The sequence below is a fragment of the Brassica oleracea genome, chromosome C7, assembly GCF_000695525.1.
Source record: "Brassica oleracea var. oleracea cultivar TO1000 chromosome C7, BOL, whole genome shotgun sequence".
Classification (NCBI taxonomy): Eukaryota; Viridiplantae; Streptophyta; class Magnoliopsida; order Brassicales; family Brassicaceae; genus Brassica; species Brassica oleracea.
The window spans coordinates 735,220-751,567 of record NC_027754.1 but is presented as its reverse complement, the minus strand read 5'-3'; the positions used below and the strand labels follow the sequence as shown (position 1 = coordinate 751,567).

The following is a 16,348-nucleotide window of genomic DNA, read 5'->3' as shown; positions in this document are numbered from 1 at the left end:
AGTGTTTGGTAAATCCGACGGTGAGATCTTCTCTGATTGAGCTGAAATTTGGAAGAGGTGTTGTTGACTGGGTTATCTTGGATTTGTACGGTACGATTAGTCTCTGGTTGCCAGAATCCTTGTGAGATGAGGTCGTTTGGTTTCTGCTGGTTTTGAAGCTTTGTGTTGCTTTCTTGTTGTTGTTGTTCTTGTGTTGGAGATAGTTCTTTGTAGCCTGAGTCTCTGTTCTATTCAGGTTGTTGAACAGGGAGGACATGGTTGTACTCACATACGTTTATATAGTAGATTGTTGAGTGGACTACGGTCCCGTGGTTTTTCCTTTTCACATCGAGGAGGTTTTCCACGTAAAAAGTGCTTGTCTCAGTTAGTTATTGCTTATACTATATCATGCTATCTTCTAAGTATTTCCTCACAGATTCTCACAAGGTCAGGAGGAACACGATCGCTATATTCCGCTGCGCCACGTGCTCGCTTTCCCCAACAGTATCTGCTTCTTAATGGTGATTTAATAGTGATTTAGTGATTAGATTCGTTCTGTTCGGTGGTCGCTTCTTTGTGATTTAAAAAAATGTTATTGGAATTGAATTCGTTTGTAACTGGGAAGTTATGAATCAGATGTGTTTTGTTATCTTCTTCTTGTAGGCTCTTAGAGGAGACTTAGTCTCTTTAAGTGATGATACTGCTGCTAGTTAAGGTCATGTTTTATTTTCACTTGGTGGTTTCTCTAAGTAGTTTGTCTTCTTGCAAAAGAATATATTTGAATACTGACTTGACTCTTTGTACCATATTCGAAGAATGTGAAAAATTATTTATGAAAAGATCTTCACTCAGTAATCAGCAATTGAATCCACCGGACTTGTAATTTTGATGAATCAGTATCCTAAACTCTCTGTTAATTATGGTTTTCTAGAAATGGAAAGATTACATTTTTGGTCTCTGTTAATTAGTATGTGCTCTTGTTTGGCTTTAACGTCAACGCCTTTAAGATGATATGTTAACAAGAAGTTCAGCCACCATTGGAGCCGATTTCTTGACCAAGGAATTACAGTATGAAGACCGCCTCTTCACTTTAATGGTTTGTGTTGTACCAAGTCAACTACTTTCTTTCTTTTGATTCTTCTTGGACTCGATTAAGTATCACTCCCAAGTTGCAGAGGTAAAATTAGAAACAAATTTGATCAGCTTCAGACAGATAATCTCTGCTGCTTCATCTTGTACCAATGGAAACTTTAGTTCTGTGGTGGGATAGTTGTGCATTTATTCCAAATTAGAAACATTTTATAATGTTTCCTAATGTAATTACAACAAGGTTTTCTTTTGGCATGCATGAATAGACATAGGGTTCTGCCATAAAGATAGTTTACATGTTATTCTCTAATGCTTAGTAACATACTCTGTTCTAGATTAAGAATTGATCCCCAAGTACTCTATGTACTGCTCTCTTTGTTTGACCATAAGAGCTAAGGTCTTGCTTCTTCTTTTTTAACAGATTCCAGAGCCTTGGTGTAGCTTTTTATCGCGGTGCTGATTGCTGTGTGCTTGTCTATGATGTCAATTCCGCTAAATCATTTGAAGATCTCAATAATTGGAGGGAAGAGTTTCTGATCCAGGTATGTGTGTGTATTCATGCTATCTTCCCATATGCTCCAGATGTCTTTATTCAAGTCTTGTTACTGTGATTTGCAGGCAAGTCCGTCGGATCCAGAGAACTTTCCCTTCGTTGTCATCGGTGGAAACAGTCGGATAGTTTCAGAGAAGAAAGCTCGAGCTTGGTGTGCTTTAAAAGGAAACATTCCATACTATGAAACCTCTGCCAAAGAAAGCACCAATGTAGAATACACTTTCATCTGTATCACCAAGGATGCAATGAAGAGTGGCGAAGAGGAAGAAATGTAAGTTTATATGAGTCCGATTGGTAAAGACTTTCGCTTTAGACTGTCGCTTTAGACTATTAAATGTAGAGATTTTGGCAGTTAAAGCTGTAAGTATTATTTTAAAAGATAAAAATAATAATAACAGTTATAGAAATTGTTATTTTATTCTTAATATTCCGTTAAAAATATAAAATTATACAAATAATAAAGAAAAACTATATATGAAAACAAAAGTAAAATAATATGGATCTCAAAATAACAAGAAAAACATAACAATAATTAATTTATCAAAATAATTTTAAAATAAAAATAAATATAACTTACATTAAGGTGTTTTAGTTATTATGAGGTAAAGAAAAAAATATATTTATCATAAAAATGTTTTTTTCTATTCTCAAAGTCACGTAGAAGTGGCTGTAGAAAAACTAGTGTAAAAGAGAAGAGAGAAATAAGAAAGGGCTTTGAGAACTTTAGAATCAATATTTTTCAAAAAAGCTTGATTGGTAAAAAATGGACTTTAGAAACGGTTTAATCCCACAAAGTCTTGACAGCCACAACTCCAATCGGACCCTATATCTTATCACAGCTTCTTTTTGCGGTTGATGTAACAGAGATTCTGTCTTAAAACTTGTGGTGTTGTTGGTTTGATGCTTGATTTTAGGTACATGCCGGACACAATCGATGTGGGAACCAGCAATACACAGAGGTCAACAGGATGTGAAAGCTAAAAAGGATTGTTTTACCTTTGTTCTCTCACCACCAGTTAGGGCTGTCAGTTGGGTTGGACCGCACCCAAATGGGCATTTATTTATTCTGGACTCAAAGATACCTACACCTATATTTAGTTCACACCCAATAACACACAAACCCAATTTCACCCATCACCCAGTTGAACAGTCCAAATCCGCCCATTTATAAGTAAATTTTGATATTAACCCAAATCTGTTAAACTCGATGTAAGCCCAATTTTAATATCAAATAACATCACATAGAAATATCCAACACTGAGTTGAGTAATAAAGTTTTGAAATTTTGAACAATATTGAAAAATCTGAAAATAAATGTGATGTAAAATAATCTCAAAAGGTTGAGTTTTTGATAACTCTGTTTATGAATTCACTTTATTCTAGTTTTGTGACTTTATCTACTCTCAGTTGCAACCTACAACAACAAAGAAAAAAAGAAGATTCAACCTCAGATTCTTACACTGAATGCAACCACAATGAACAACAACATAGCCAAGAGCACTAGTGAGAAAAAGAAGAACATTGTGTTACAAACGTGAGGAAATATAACGTCAACATTATATTCACCAAGTTTGACAAAAGTTACGTGAATGTAAATCATGTGGAGCCCACCGTCATTGTGCACGTATAGTAACTTCTACTTTTTACTTCTATATAAACGATTGATTTCGATCATTTGTAACTCGCAACTCATCTCTCTTCTTCTTCTTTATAATAAACTCTCTCTATCGTATATTTATCATATATCAGTGTTAGCTCCTTTGTGCGGGTATAAAATTTTGCTCTTATTTAAATTTCTCGATACTATAAAATTGTAAGTTATTTTATAACAGGTTATCAGCACGATCACTCTGCGATTCGGTGAAATTTATATGTATCATATATACCCTACTATAATGGCCGGTACACCGTCTATATTACTATTTATTATTTTTTAGTAATTGTTTTAATTAATTATCATTTACCTATATTAATGCGGGCGGTATGTCCCCTCGTTAATAAACTTTGATTGTTAAATACACTATAATAATTGGCTTGGTTGTGCCGCCGCATAATTTATTTAATGTTATAATTTTTCTATCACCATAATACGATTGATATTTATTTGTTTATTATATTATGGTTATTATATAAATGTTTGGTCACCTATATAAAATATTATGAAATTTACGGAATTCTGTTGACTGATTATTGCAATATTTTCAAATTGATTTTCGTTCTTACGATTTAATCCCAACGGTCATAAAGAAAATTTTCAAAATTTTTACCTTTCTCAAACGGCTATGAACAGTATTTTTATCTATAAATATACTCATTCTTTACTCATTTACTTTATCCAAAATATTTCATCTTCTCTCAAATATTTTCAAATCGCTTCATTCTGGGTTTTCATTGCAAGAAAGATGATTAGCATATTTTTGGTTTTATGTGCAATTCTAATTTTTGCATCTATGTACGGTCTTTTATGGAAATTTTACTCTTGAAGAATTTACGCTTAATGTCGGTTTACTTTTCTATGCGCTATTTATCCTTGTAATTGCGTGTATTATTAATAGAAATGGTTCATTTTAAAATTACAAAATTCTAATAAAATTTAATATTTTGTGTTTTAGAAATACAAATGGAAAGAATTGAACATCTTCAATTTCCAGCTCTCAAAATAACTGGCGAAAACTACGTCGGATGGGTCACAAACGTTAAACCATATCTGGTGATGTAAAAGTTAACCGAAACGATTGTAATCGGTAACAAATCGCCGCCTGAGCATAAGGCTGAAGCGATAATTTTCCTCAGAAACACCTCGATGAGAACGTCACTCATAACTATTCGAGCATAGAAGACCCAGTTGAACTGTGGCAAGCTTTAAAAGAAATGTTCGATAAGCGAAGTCAACCTCCCTCACGCTCTAGAAGAGTGGAAAAACCCTAGGTTCCAAGATTTTCAAAAAGTTGAGGAATACAATTCCGCTGTCCTGAGGATAGTTTCACTCCTGAAATATTGTGGTAACCCTGTCTCTAAGGCAAAAATGATGAATAAAACGTACAACACTTTCCACAAACAGCTTCACTTCCTGCCTGAAATTTACAGAAAATGCGGGTACACGAAATTTTCTGAATTGATGGTTGCGCTCATTATGGCTGAAAAGAACAATGATCTCCTGATCAAAAACCACAATTCCCGACCTACGGGAGCCAAAGCATTTCATGAAGTGAATGCTACGGCGGTAGAAAAATTGGAAAGGAGAAACCAGACCAATCGAGATCGTGGCACCGTTTCAACAGGAAACGTGGGAAAACTTACAATCCAAAATGGAAGGGATCTAACAAGTGGGTTAGATCCGAACAAGTTTCTAAGGGTAAGAAAATCAAGAGGATACCACCCAGAAGCGTGAGACAGTGTGTTACAGATGTGGCTGTAAAGGACATTGGTCACGTACCTGTCGTACTCCTCCACATCTCTGTAAGTTATATCAAGAGTCCATGAAAGGCAAAGCTAAAGAAGTGAACCTAACTGAAAACTTTGAAGGGACATCGTACCTCGATGCCTCCGACTTCGCTAATGAGCTGGACTAGATTACTCCTGAAGAGAACCGAAATGCCTAAAATAAGACTATTGAATAGTTTTCAGTATTGTCATGTATAATTATTACATTTCCTGTCTTAATTGAATCATAATGTTTTTAACCTCGACTTAATGTATAATTATTGTGTGTTTCCTTATATAATTATTATATGAATGAATTTTATGTTTTCTTTTATTAATATTTATGAGAATTTCAGAAATGGATCAAAATGCTAATGGAGCAAAATCCAAGAAACGGATTCGTGAAATATGTAACCGACAAATATGATGTATCAGATAGTGGAACAACACACACTATTTTGAGACAGTAGTGGAACAACGCACACTATTCTGAGACAAAAGATATATTTCTCTGACGTGATTGAAAGAACTGGTAAAGCAAATTTTACGCTAATATAAAACCGACAAGAATTGTCGTCAATACAATATCAGGTCCTGCAGACGTGATTAAAGGAACTGGTAAAGCAAACTTTACGTTGCCGAATGGAACACAATTTTCCATAAATAATGCTCTAAAAGGAATTTGTTGACTTTTAAAGACATATATCTTCACGGATATGATATTCAGTCTCCCTTCGGGACTACATCATACTTATATCGATGAGATCGAATCAAATTTTGTAGTAAAACGGAACCCAGAAGAGTTCACATTATGACATGATCGCCTCGGCTTCTGGTCTGCATCATACATATATAAGTGCCATTGAATCACATTTGGTGATTAAGGAAAATTCTGGTGATTTTACACTATGGCATGATCGTCTTGGTCATCCAGGCACTACAATGATGCGAAAAATCATCGAAAGTTCACATGGTCATTCACTGAAAATCCAGAAGATTTCTCAAGGAAATAAAATGACATGTGTTGCATGTTCTCTAGGGAAATTGATCATAAGGCCATCGCCAACCAAAATCGATAAATAATCACCAAAGTTCCTTGAAAGAATTCAAGGCGATATATGTGGACTTATACGACTATTTTATGGCATTAATTGACGCATACAGTAGATGCATGGTCACACGTTTGTCTATTATCATCTCGAAATGTGGCATTTGCGAGATTTCTAACTTAGATAATCAAACTGCGAGCACAGTTTCCTGATTATACTATTAAAAGAGTTAGACTAGACAACACTGGTGAATTTACATCCCAAGCATTCAATGACAATTGTATGGTAATGGGAATTGAAGTTGAACATTATGTTGCTCATGTTCATACGCAAAATGGTTTGGTTGAATCTTTAATTAAGCGTATGTAATTGATTGCAAGACCATTGATCATGAGATCAAAACTTCTAACCTTTGTATGGGGACATGCTATTTTGCATGCAGAAGCACTCATTCGGATCAGACCGAGTGCATACCATAAGTATTCCCCACTACAGTTAGCGTTTGGTCGAGAACCAAACATTTCCCACTTTAGAATCTTTGGTTGTGCGGTATGCGTGCCTGTAGCACCACCACAACGTACAAAGATGGGACCACAAAGAAGATTGGGAATATATGTTGGTTGTGATTCTCCATCAATTATATGATACCTAGAACCACTGACTGGCGACGTCTTTACGGCACGTTTCGCCGATTGTCATTTTGATGAGAAAGTATTCCCAGTTCTAGGGGGAGAAAACAAAAATGTAGAAAATGATATCAAATGGAGTGTACCTTCGTTACTATATCTTGATCCTCCTACTAAAGAGTCTGAACTAGAAGTTCAATGAATCATGCATTTACAGACTATAGCTAATCAGCTACCTGATGCATTTGCAAATACCAAGACGGTAACTAAATCTCATATACCAGCCGTGAATGCTCATGCTTGTATCAAAATATTAAATGAGAAAGGAAAAGCAGACGATACACGAGAGTCTAAAACACGCTTGAAGCGTGGCAGACCTGCTGGTTGTAAGAATAAAAATCCTAGAAAACAAAAGGATGCCGAGATAAAAGACATAAGCATTGTATATAAGTAACCTTTCATTCATGTGTTTATTACATATGTGTCATTTCCTACATGTCAGCACCACAAGCTCTTTCACCTCATATATTCAAAAACCCTTTCAGAGATAAAAGACATACCAAAATAGCAGAAAGTATTTTGGAAGAAACAAATGATGAGAACACTGACAAAGTAGAGCATCATGAGTCAGAAAGGAATCACGTGATTTCTATCAACTACATCCATAATAAGAAAATATGGAATAGAAAAGAACAGGATGATGTTGATGATGATTTCACATATATTATGTCAAGTGAAATAAATGAAGAAATCGATGATCCAGAACCAAAATCTGTCTATGAATGTCAAAAGAGACATGATTGGAAACAATGGAAAGTTGCAATACAATCCAAACTTGATTTGCTTAATAAACGAGAAGTATTTGGATCTATTGTACTCACACCTGCAGATGTAAGACCAGTTGGGTACAAATGGGTTTTCGTTTGAAAGCGAAATGAGAAAAATGAGTTTACGAGATACAAAGCTCGTTTAGTGGCTCAAGGTTTTTGTTAAAGACCTGGAATCGATTATGAAGAAACGTATTCTCCAGTTATGGATGCAATCACATTTAGATTCCTGATGAGTCTAGCAGCTAATAAAAATCTAGAGATGCGTCTCATGGATGTTGTTACAGCTTATCTATATGTATCATTAGGTACTGATATCTGCATGAAAGTTCCTGATGGATTTAAAATGCCAGAAGCATTAAGTTTCAAACCAAAAGAGTTATGTGCAATAAAACTGCAAAAATAATTATATGGGTTAAAGCAATCCGGACGTATGTGGTATAATCGTCAGTGATCATTTAACAAAAGAAGGATATGTGAATGATCCTATATGCCCATGTGTTTTCATCAAGAAAACAATATCCGGATTTGTAATAATCGCGGTATATGTTGATGATCTTAACATTATCGGAACTCAAAAGGAAATACAAAAGGCATCAGACTATTTCAAAGGAGAATTTGGGATGAAAGATCTTTGACATACACAGTATTGCCTTGGCCTACAAATAGAACATTCACGAAATGGTATATTTGTGCATCAATCCACATACACTAAAAGAGTGTTGAAACGATTTAACATGGATAAATCAACTCCTCTTAGCACCCCGATGGTCGTTAGGTCACTTAATATTGAAAGTGATCCATTTCGACCACCTGAGGAGAAAGAAGAGATACGTGGTCTGAAGGTACCATATCTAAGTGCAATTGGAGCGCAGATATACCTTGCAAATTGTACATGGCATGATATATCATTTGCTGTAAATCTTTTGGCAAGGTTCAACTCATCTCCAACTCGAAGACATTGGAATGGGATTAAACATGTTTTTCGTTACCTCCAAGGGACCATTGATTTAAGCTTGGTTTATCCTAAGAGTTCAAAAGGTCAAATGGTTGGTTTTGCAGATGCAGGATATCTTCCAGATCCACACAAAGACTGATCGCAAACATGATATGTTTTCACGATTGGAGGCACTGCAATATCTTGGCGTTCTCAGAAACAAACACTCGTGGCTACTTCTTCAAATCATGCTGAGATCATCGCATTCCATGAAGCATGTAGAGAATGTGTATGGCTAAGATCAATAAGCCGGCACATATGTTCAAGCAGTGGTATTGACGAAAATATAGAGCCAACTATTCTATATGAAGATAATGTGGCATGTGTAGCTCAAACAAAGGAAGGATATATCAAAAGCGATAGAACAAAACATATACATCTGAAGTTCTTTTCATACACACAAGAGCTCGAGAAGATGAAAGAGATTGAAGTAAGATATGTCCGATCATGCGACAATGCAGCCGACCTCTTCACAAAATCACTTCTTACCTCAGTATTTAGAAAACATGTCCATAACATTGGAATGCATCATCAAAAGGATTTATGACTGCTAATTCGAGGGGGAGCTTATGTGGTTGTACTTTTTTTACCTAACTACGATTTTTCCCATTGGATTTTCCTAGAAATGTTTTTAACGAGGCAATAAAGACCTTAAGCAAGAAGAAATAGTGACACTGGTCTCCAAGGGGGAGTGTTACAAACGTGAGGAAATATAAGGTCAGAATTATACGCACCAAATTTGACAAAAGTTACGTGAATATAAATCATGTGGAGCCCACCGTCACTGTGCACGCATAGTAGCTTCTACTTTTTACTTCTATATAAACGATCGATTTCAATCATTTTTAACTCGCAACTCATCTCTCTTTTCTTTCTTTATAATAAACTCTCTCAATCGTATATTTATCATATATCAGTGTTAGCTCCTTTCTGCGGGGTTAAAATTTTGCCATTATTTAAATTTCTCGATACTATAAAATTGTAAGTTATTTTATAACACATTATCTATTAGGAAGCGTCATTTCTATAAATCACATTAGATTCAAACAATGACAATATAAAAACACAATCTGCTAAAGACTCTATCAGAATATCAAGTTTAACGTATGTATTTACCAGTCATAAGTGATTCACAAATGTAATCGTTCACTTACTATCAAAGCTTAAATGTAATGATCACATCTATAAATCAAGATCAGATGCTACTTCAATAAGTAAACAATGACAAGATCAGTGTGTAAACAATGACAAGATCAGTGTGAGGTAGTTAGTTCTCTAGTATGAACATTTCAATATCTTATCCAAAAGTACACTAGACTCACGCTAAGTACAAGATAATACCTCGCGTTAAGTCTCTAGACTCTCCAGTCTCCACTCTTTTCTTCTATCTTCTGCAGCCTGCAACAACAAAGAAAAAAGAAGTTTCAACCTCAGATTCTTATACTTAATACAACCACAAAATGATCTTCTCATCAACACTATAAACTCAAACGAGTTTTACTTGCAATATTGAACGAGTAAAGTGTAGAGATCATACCTCAAGTCAAGTCTATAGACTCTCCACTCTCTTCTTCTTTCTCCTTCTCTTTATCATCTTCTTCTTTCTCCTCTTCTGTCTTCTCAACACACTCATCACCTACGGAAAAAAAAATTCTTGAAGATTCTGAAGCAATTTATTATATGAACAGATTATAAGCAACACTGATCCATTTCTGGAAACCCTTTTAACCAGTTACTTGTACAGACCAAGGCTTGGACATTAGTAGGTAAAAGACAGCTCCGGTACTTGTTAAGGACTCAACTACCAATGCTAAACGAAGATTCAGAAGCAACAGTTGGTATGGGTATACTCAGAACCTCTCGTGCCATTGTTGCTAACTCTTTGAACCGAGCTGAGATGTCTCTCCAGTAATGTAACACATTCAGTTTCTTGTAAGCGGCCATGTCAAGCAATGGCTCATCCAGATATATGTCGAGAGCAGACTTTCCACTGCCAACAGCTTTCTAAGAAAAGAAGGCGTAGAATCCCTGAAAACCAGGTTAAACATCACTTATATGATATCAGAAATTCATAACACTTATCAGAAATGACTACAGAGCATAACTTACCCCATAACCGGCTAGAACATCGGGTATTTCTCCTTGTGAAGTTGTTGCAGCACTACTAATTCTCTGGTTTTTTTTGTAAGCTCCAAACAATTTATAGATCTTTGAACAAACATTAGCCAACCTTCTCTAACCGAGAAACAATATTCTAAGAAGTGAAATTTCAGTCTTGGATCCAAAACTGCAGCAACTGCAAGGATATCACTGTATTCTTCCCAGTATTTCTCAAACTTGAGCTTCATACACTTCACCATTTCACAAATAACAGGATCAGAATAATTTGCATGAGCTCTCAACCAACACTCAATCTTCCAAATTTCATTGAAATACAAATTTGATGTTGGGTATGAGGAACCCGAAATCATATTTGTAATCTCAGAAAATGGCTTCAACAACTCGTATATCACTTCTGCTCTCCTCCACTCAGAATAAGAGAGAAAACTCACATAACTCGGTTTTACATCCGCCAAGTTACCTAGTGCAGCTTTGAACTTGATAGCTCTAGAAAGCATAAGGAAAGTAGAATTCCAGCGTGTGCTTACATCTAAGACCAGACCTTCATCACCCTCGACCTCGGTTCCCACTGTTTCAACACAGTTTTAAAACATTCTTTCCCAGCTTTCGGATCCTCTAACAAACTAGACACTCTCCCTGATTTTCTACAAAGCTCCTCCAATCACTGCTAAGCCGTCTTGAACAATAAGATTAAGGATGTGTGCTGAACATCGTACATGGAAGAACTCGCCACCGCAGACCTGATCTTTGTGCATTTGTCTCTTCATGATACTCTGCATGCTATCATTCGACGAAGAGTTGTCTACAGTGAGACGAAAGACCTTCTTTTCCAGTCATCACTCCTTCAGCAGCTCAATCAGCTTCATAGCAATGGCTATTCCAAAATGATGCGGAGGAAAAGCGGTGAAAGCCAATATTTTAGCTTGCAAATTCCATTCAGCATCGATGTAATGCGCAGTCAAGCAGAGATATCCTACGATGGTAATAGCCCTCCAGAGACATGTTGTCAAACATACCCTTCCTAAGTTTCTGCTTCTCACTTTAATAAATCTTCAACACATCAGAAGCTGCTGCGTTTCTGCTCCAATACTCAGTACTAGAATTAGCATAAGTAAAAGCCATTCTAATCCTCTTATACTCTACAAACTTGTAAGGAAGATCATGCTCTATAATGGCCATAGCTATCATCTCACGGAACACTATCATATCCACATTCCTAGAACTACTTTTAGGTGTTCCAACAGCTTTTGGACATACCTTCATATGACGAGTCAGAGTTGAGGTTTCATTTCTACGAAGATTCAAGAAGTAAACCCTTCTACAAAGGTTGCATCTGATCTTAGTTGTACCATCAGACAGCTTTCCTCCAATTATAGTAAACTTTCTCCAGCACCTAGAGACTCTACGGCGTGACTGAACTTGTTTTGGTTGTGTGCCTCTGTTAGCCTCTGATATCTCTATAACTTCATCCATCACATCATTCTGACCATCATCGTTCAAGTCTATAGCTTCCATTTTCTGAAACAAAAAAAAATATTTAAATGAGAGTTCTCATGGTATATAAACAATTTTTAAGTCGATCAAAGAGAAATAATACATTGATACCTTAAGTCTGAAGAGAAGGCCGAGGAAAGTAGCAAGTGAAGGCAATCTGTAAAGGATACATTGAATAGTATTAGCAAACTGTGAACACAGAAACATGAACACACAAAACCCACAACACATAACGAGACTGGCTCAAGTTAAGAAAATAAAACTTAAGTAGAATCTCAGAAACATGAACACACAAAACCCACAACACATAATCAATAACCAGTTATAATAGGCTCATAGCATTGCTACTCAATTAACACATAAAGATACTACTCAGTTATGCAAACGAGATTCTAGAGATTCATCAATAATCAGTTATCATAGGCTCATAGCATTGCTACTCATCGATACTACTCAGTTAGAATGTTAAAGATTCATCATCATACAAAGGAGTGGTTCGAAACTTACCGAGGAGATACACATATAATACAAGAATCTTGCAGAGATAACGGCTATATCGAAGAGATAACTTGAGCTTCAATTTTCATACAACTCCTCGTGTTTCTGAATCCAAAACAAAACGATATATATGAATTTTATAATCTAAACGATTCTTCATCATCATCAGAGCAAGAGTAAAAACGAGATTCATCACAGATTCACAAAACAAAAGTTAAACGAGATTCATTAAAAAAACTAGATTAGAACGAAGCTAAACTCGAGATAAACCGAGATGGATCGAAGCTAAAACTCGAGAATAAGATCGAAGCAAAACCCACAACACATAACGAGATGGATGACAAGTTAAACCGAGATCGAATCATGAAGCATGCCTGAAATGCATAGACCGAGAAGAAGAAGTCAGACGTAGAGAAAATGTAGAGAATAGAGAAATTTGGTTCAGATTAAGATAATCAAGGCCGGAGAAGACGAATCGAGATGTAGAGATTGATTTTTATCGCAAAATCGCAGATGAATCGAAAAGCAGAGACCGATCGATTCAATCGATTTTTCTCCAATATTAGAAAACCTAATTTTTTTTATTTCACCGGTTAGCCCAGTGTCCAAAACGATTGACCCAACTTGCCCATGGACAAACTTGATGTTTAGCTCAACTAGACCATGAAATATTTGGGCTTACCCATTACCCGTCCAACACAGTGGACCACACCCATTGGCACCCAACCAAGTAACAGCCCTACCACCAGTTTATCGTTGAGGATTTTTACCATATTGTAAATTTGTTGTTCTGCGGTAAATTACTATAAATAAATAGTGAAAAAATTGAGTTGGACTGGTCAGTGTTTGTGGTCGTATATTGTGGATCTCTCTTTTTTCTACATTCAACGTTTTTTTTCTTTTGAACATTGTTTACTGTTGGTGGTGTCCACGTTATTAACATTTATGAAATACACAATTGTTTTTTTTTTTTTTTACTTTGTAACTTTAAGGATGACTTATTTTGATTGATTTTGACTCTTGACACGATATCACTAACCGTTGGTGGTGTCCACGTTATTAACATTTATGAAATATACAATTGTTTTTTTTTTACTTTGTAACCTTAAGGATGACTTATTTTGATTGATCTTGACTCTAGACACCATATAACGATATCACAATTGTATCAAAACATTACAAATCTTAAATTGAATATAATATTCTTTTATGTTTCAAGAAAAGGAAAAACAAAATCCCTCGAGATGTTGTTTTGAGATTACTCTTACTATAGAATTAAATAAACTTCAATGTTAGAGGAATATTAATTACACAAACTTCACAAAATATAGGAAAAAGAGAGAAAAAATACACACAGTAGATTGGTTTTTGATATATCAAACAAACAACGTGTGAAGCATAGGGTTAACATTTCTTCACTATAAACTATAGTAAGTATAACTGTATAAGTCTACAACAACTCAAGCATGTGTTATTTGCTTAATTAATACACACTTATATGGTGCATGTGTAAACTGATGCATACATAAACGCAGAGCCAAATTATATGATTTTAATTGATTATACATTAGGATTGTGGTAGATGATGACGATAGACTTGGTGTTGAAATCTTTGACGAACCTCTCTTGTCCTGTCCTAAATGGATTGTTAAGAAGATCTTTGATTGGTTCAGGTAATGGCTCATCCTTCATCATCTTCTTCCAATATTCTTCTGCAACTCCTCCTGATCTTCCTTCACTCAGATTCACAAACTATATACCAACAAATATAACAAATATTATATATATATATATATATATATATTAGATGTATAAAATCAGATCTTGATTAGTTAGGGTTTTCATATAAAGAAGAAGCTATACCAGGAGAAAGCTGAAAAGGACAAAGAAGACGACGACCAAGTAACGTTTTTGTTTCATGTCTTTTTAACTTTTGTTTTGTTGTTCGAGTATTTTGCTGGATCTATGTTAAAGCTTCGGGTGTTAGGTTTATATATATACCCTTAAGTTGTTTTCTTGATAATAGTGACAACTCCCCTCTGGATCCTCGCTTTTTTTTTTATCATTTGAAAATCATTTAATATTATTACTACAATGTAAGGTCAACTTTGTACTGTGTGTATTTATAAACAGTAACCTAATTTTTTATGTTTTATCTAAATTTCGGAGTTGTGGGCTACTTGAGTAAGGATTTTTTTTGTCTATTCTTCTCTGGAGCTATCAACTATTACAGCTCACAGAGCAACACCAACATTATATATATATATAGAACATAGAAGAGTTCTATGATTTAGTAAGCTCATTTTCCGGTACTTAATTAATTACAATAACAAATATTCCGTGATTAAAAGTTTCAAAAAAAATATTCCGTGATTAAATAAAACAAGAAATAATAGGGGGTAAATATACCACTACAAGAAAACATTAATTTAGTGACTACAATTGCAACTACTGTTGGTAGTGGCAAATATGTGAAACTACCTTCTAATGGATTTGCAACTATTATGTTATTATGTGTAATGAGTTGTACCTTAGTTGCAATTTTTCGACTAAAACATGCAGTAGTAATACGGTTGCTAATTTGGAATTCATTTGTAACTCTCTTGTAACTAAATTATGTAGTCACAAAATAGTAGTAAAAAAAAGCAATATATGTTCAACTAAAACTTATATTCTATTTAATAGTTATACATCAGTTACTTGTATAATTTAATTATCATAGTTGCAAAATAGTAGCTACATATTTATTATACGTTTGTGACTTTAATCAAAAGAATAGCATTATTATTAGTATGTTTAATATTGTGGTTGCAAAATAGTAGTATGTGTATTCAATTTGTAACTGCTTTGCTACTACTGAATTGTAGGAGTGGAAAATTAGTAGCAACAATTTTGTGACATTTTTTACTGTAGTAAAAAGAGTAACAATTCAGTGGCTAAATATTGGTATGAAAACATATCACACATGCCAAATATAGTAAAAAATTAGTTGTAATGTCTGCTACATATATATGTATAAGTACAGTTATTTTGTGACTTATTTGCAACTTCTAAAATTTATTTAGTCAAAATTAGTAGCAATTTTTGTCACTATTTTGCGACTACTATCATATTTGTTTCAATAATTGTCTAAAATACATTATTTTCACATTTTTTACTATGTATCATTAGAGAATAATGTAAGAAACCCATAAATGGGTATTTTTTATATAAATTTAAAACATTCACAAATATTTACAAACATGTATCATCTATTTGTATTACTTTCATGTATAGTTTTGATTAGGTTTACATTTGTCCAGTTAGATTGTTTTACAAAAATGATTCAAGTTATTTTATTTAAATAAAATCATTTCTTTTTACATATAAGTTTTAAAAAGGATGAAATTTAGAGTTAAGAGTATCTTTAGCTACTAATTTGCAACGGCAAAACATATAGAAATTACAAAATAGTCACAAATAGTAATTACTACTTTGCCACTGCAATCATATTTGTTGAAATAGTTATCCAAAATACTATCTTTTTAAAATTGTTTTACTATATATCATTAGTAGGTAACAGAAGAAATCCAAAAATGATTATATTTTGTATAAATTTGTATCACTGGTAAAAGTTGGACATGCAAATCTTCACAAAACCCATGCTACCCACTTGTAATACATTCAAGTGCAATGATTTAGATTTGGGTTAA

The 16,348-nt window shown here is 34.5% G+C and overlaps 2 protein-coding genes across 2 annotated transcripts in view; one reads left to right on the top strand and one right to left on the bottom strand.

Moving 5' to 3' along the window:
* Positions 1-2,602, top strand: part of LOC106302296 (ras-related protein RABG3e-like) — an 11,410-nt gene extending 8,808 nt beyond the window's left edge. Inside the window, exons 3-6 of the mRNA XM_013738837.1 lie at positions 1,006-1,096; positions 1,485-1,610; positions 1,687-1,892; positions 2,536-2,602. Of these exons, the coding sequence (XP_013594291.1) occupies positions 1,006-1,096; positions 1,485-1,610; positions 1,687-1,892; positions 2,536-2,602 (490 nt within the window). The remainder of the gene's footprint in view (positions 1-1,005; positions 1,097-1,484; positions 1,611-1,686; positions 1,893-2,535) is intronic.
* Positions 2,603-14,033: 11,431 nt separating this feature from the next.
* On the bottom strand, positions 14,034-14,612 carry LOC106305410. The gene is made up of 2 exons (XM_013741786.1): positions 14,520-14,612; positions 14,034-14,408 (listed from the first exon to the last, which is right to left on the bottom strand). Exons 1-2 carry the CDS (start codon positions 14,574-14,576, stop codon positions 14,217-14,219), a joined length of 249 nt encoding a protein of 82 aa, XP_013597240.1. The 5' UTR covers positions 14,577-14,612; the 3' UTR covers positions 14,034-14,216.
* Positions 14,613-16,348: the final 1,736 nt, after the last annotated feature.

Coding starts and splice junctions, on each gene's coding strand:
- LOC106305410 (XM_013741786.1), bottom strand. CDS start 14,576: ATGAAACAAAAACGTTACTTGGTCGTCGTCTTCTTTGTCCTTTTCAGC. Junction 14,409..14,519: donor TCCTTTTCAGCTTTCTCCTG/GTATAGCTTCTT, acceptor GTTGGTATATAG/TTTGTGAATCTGAGTGAAGG.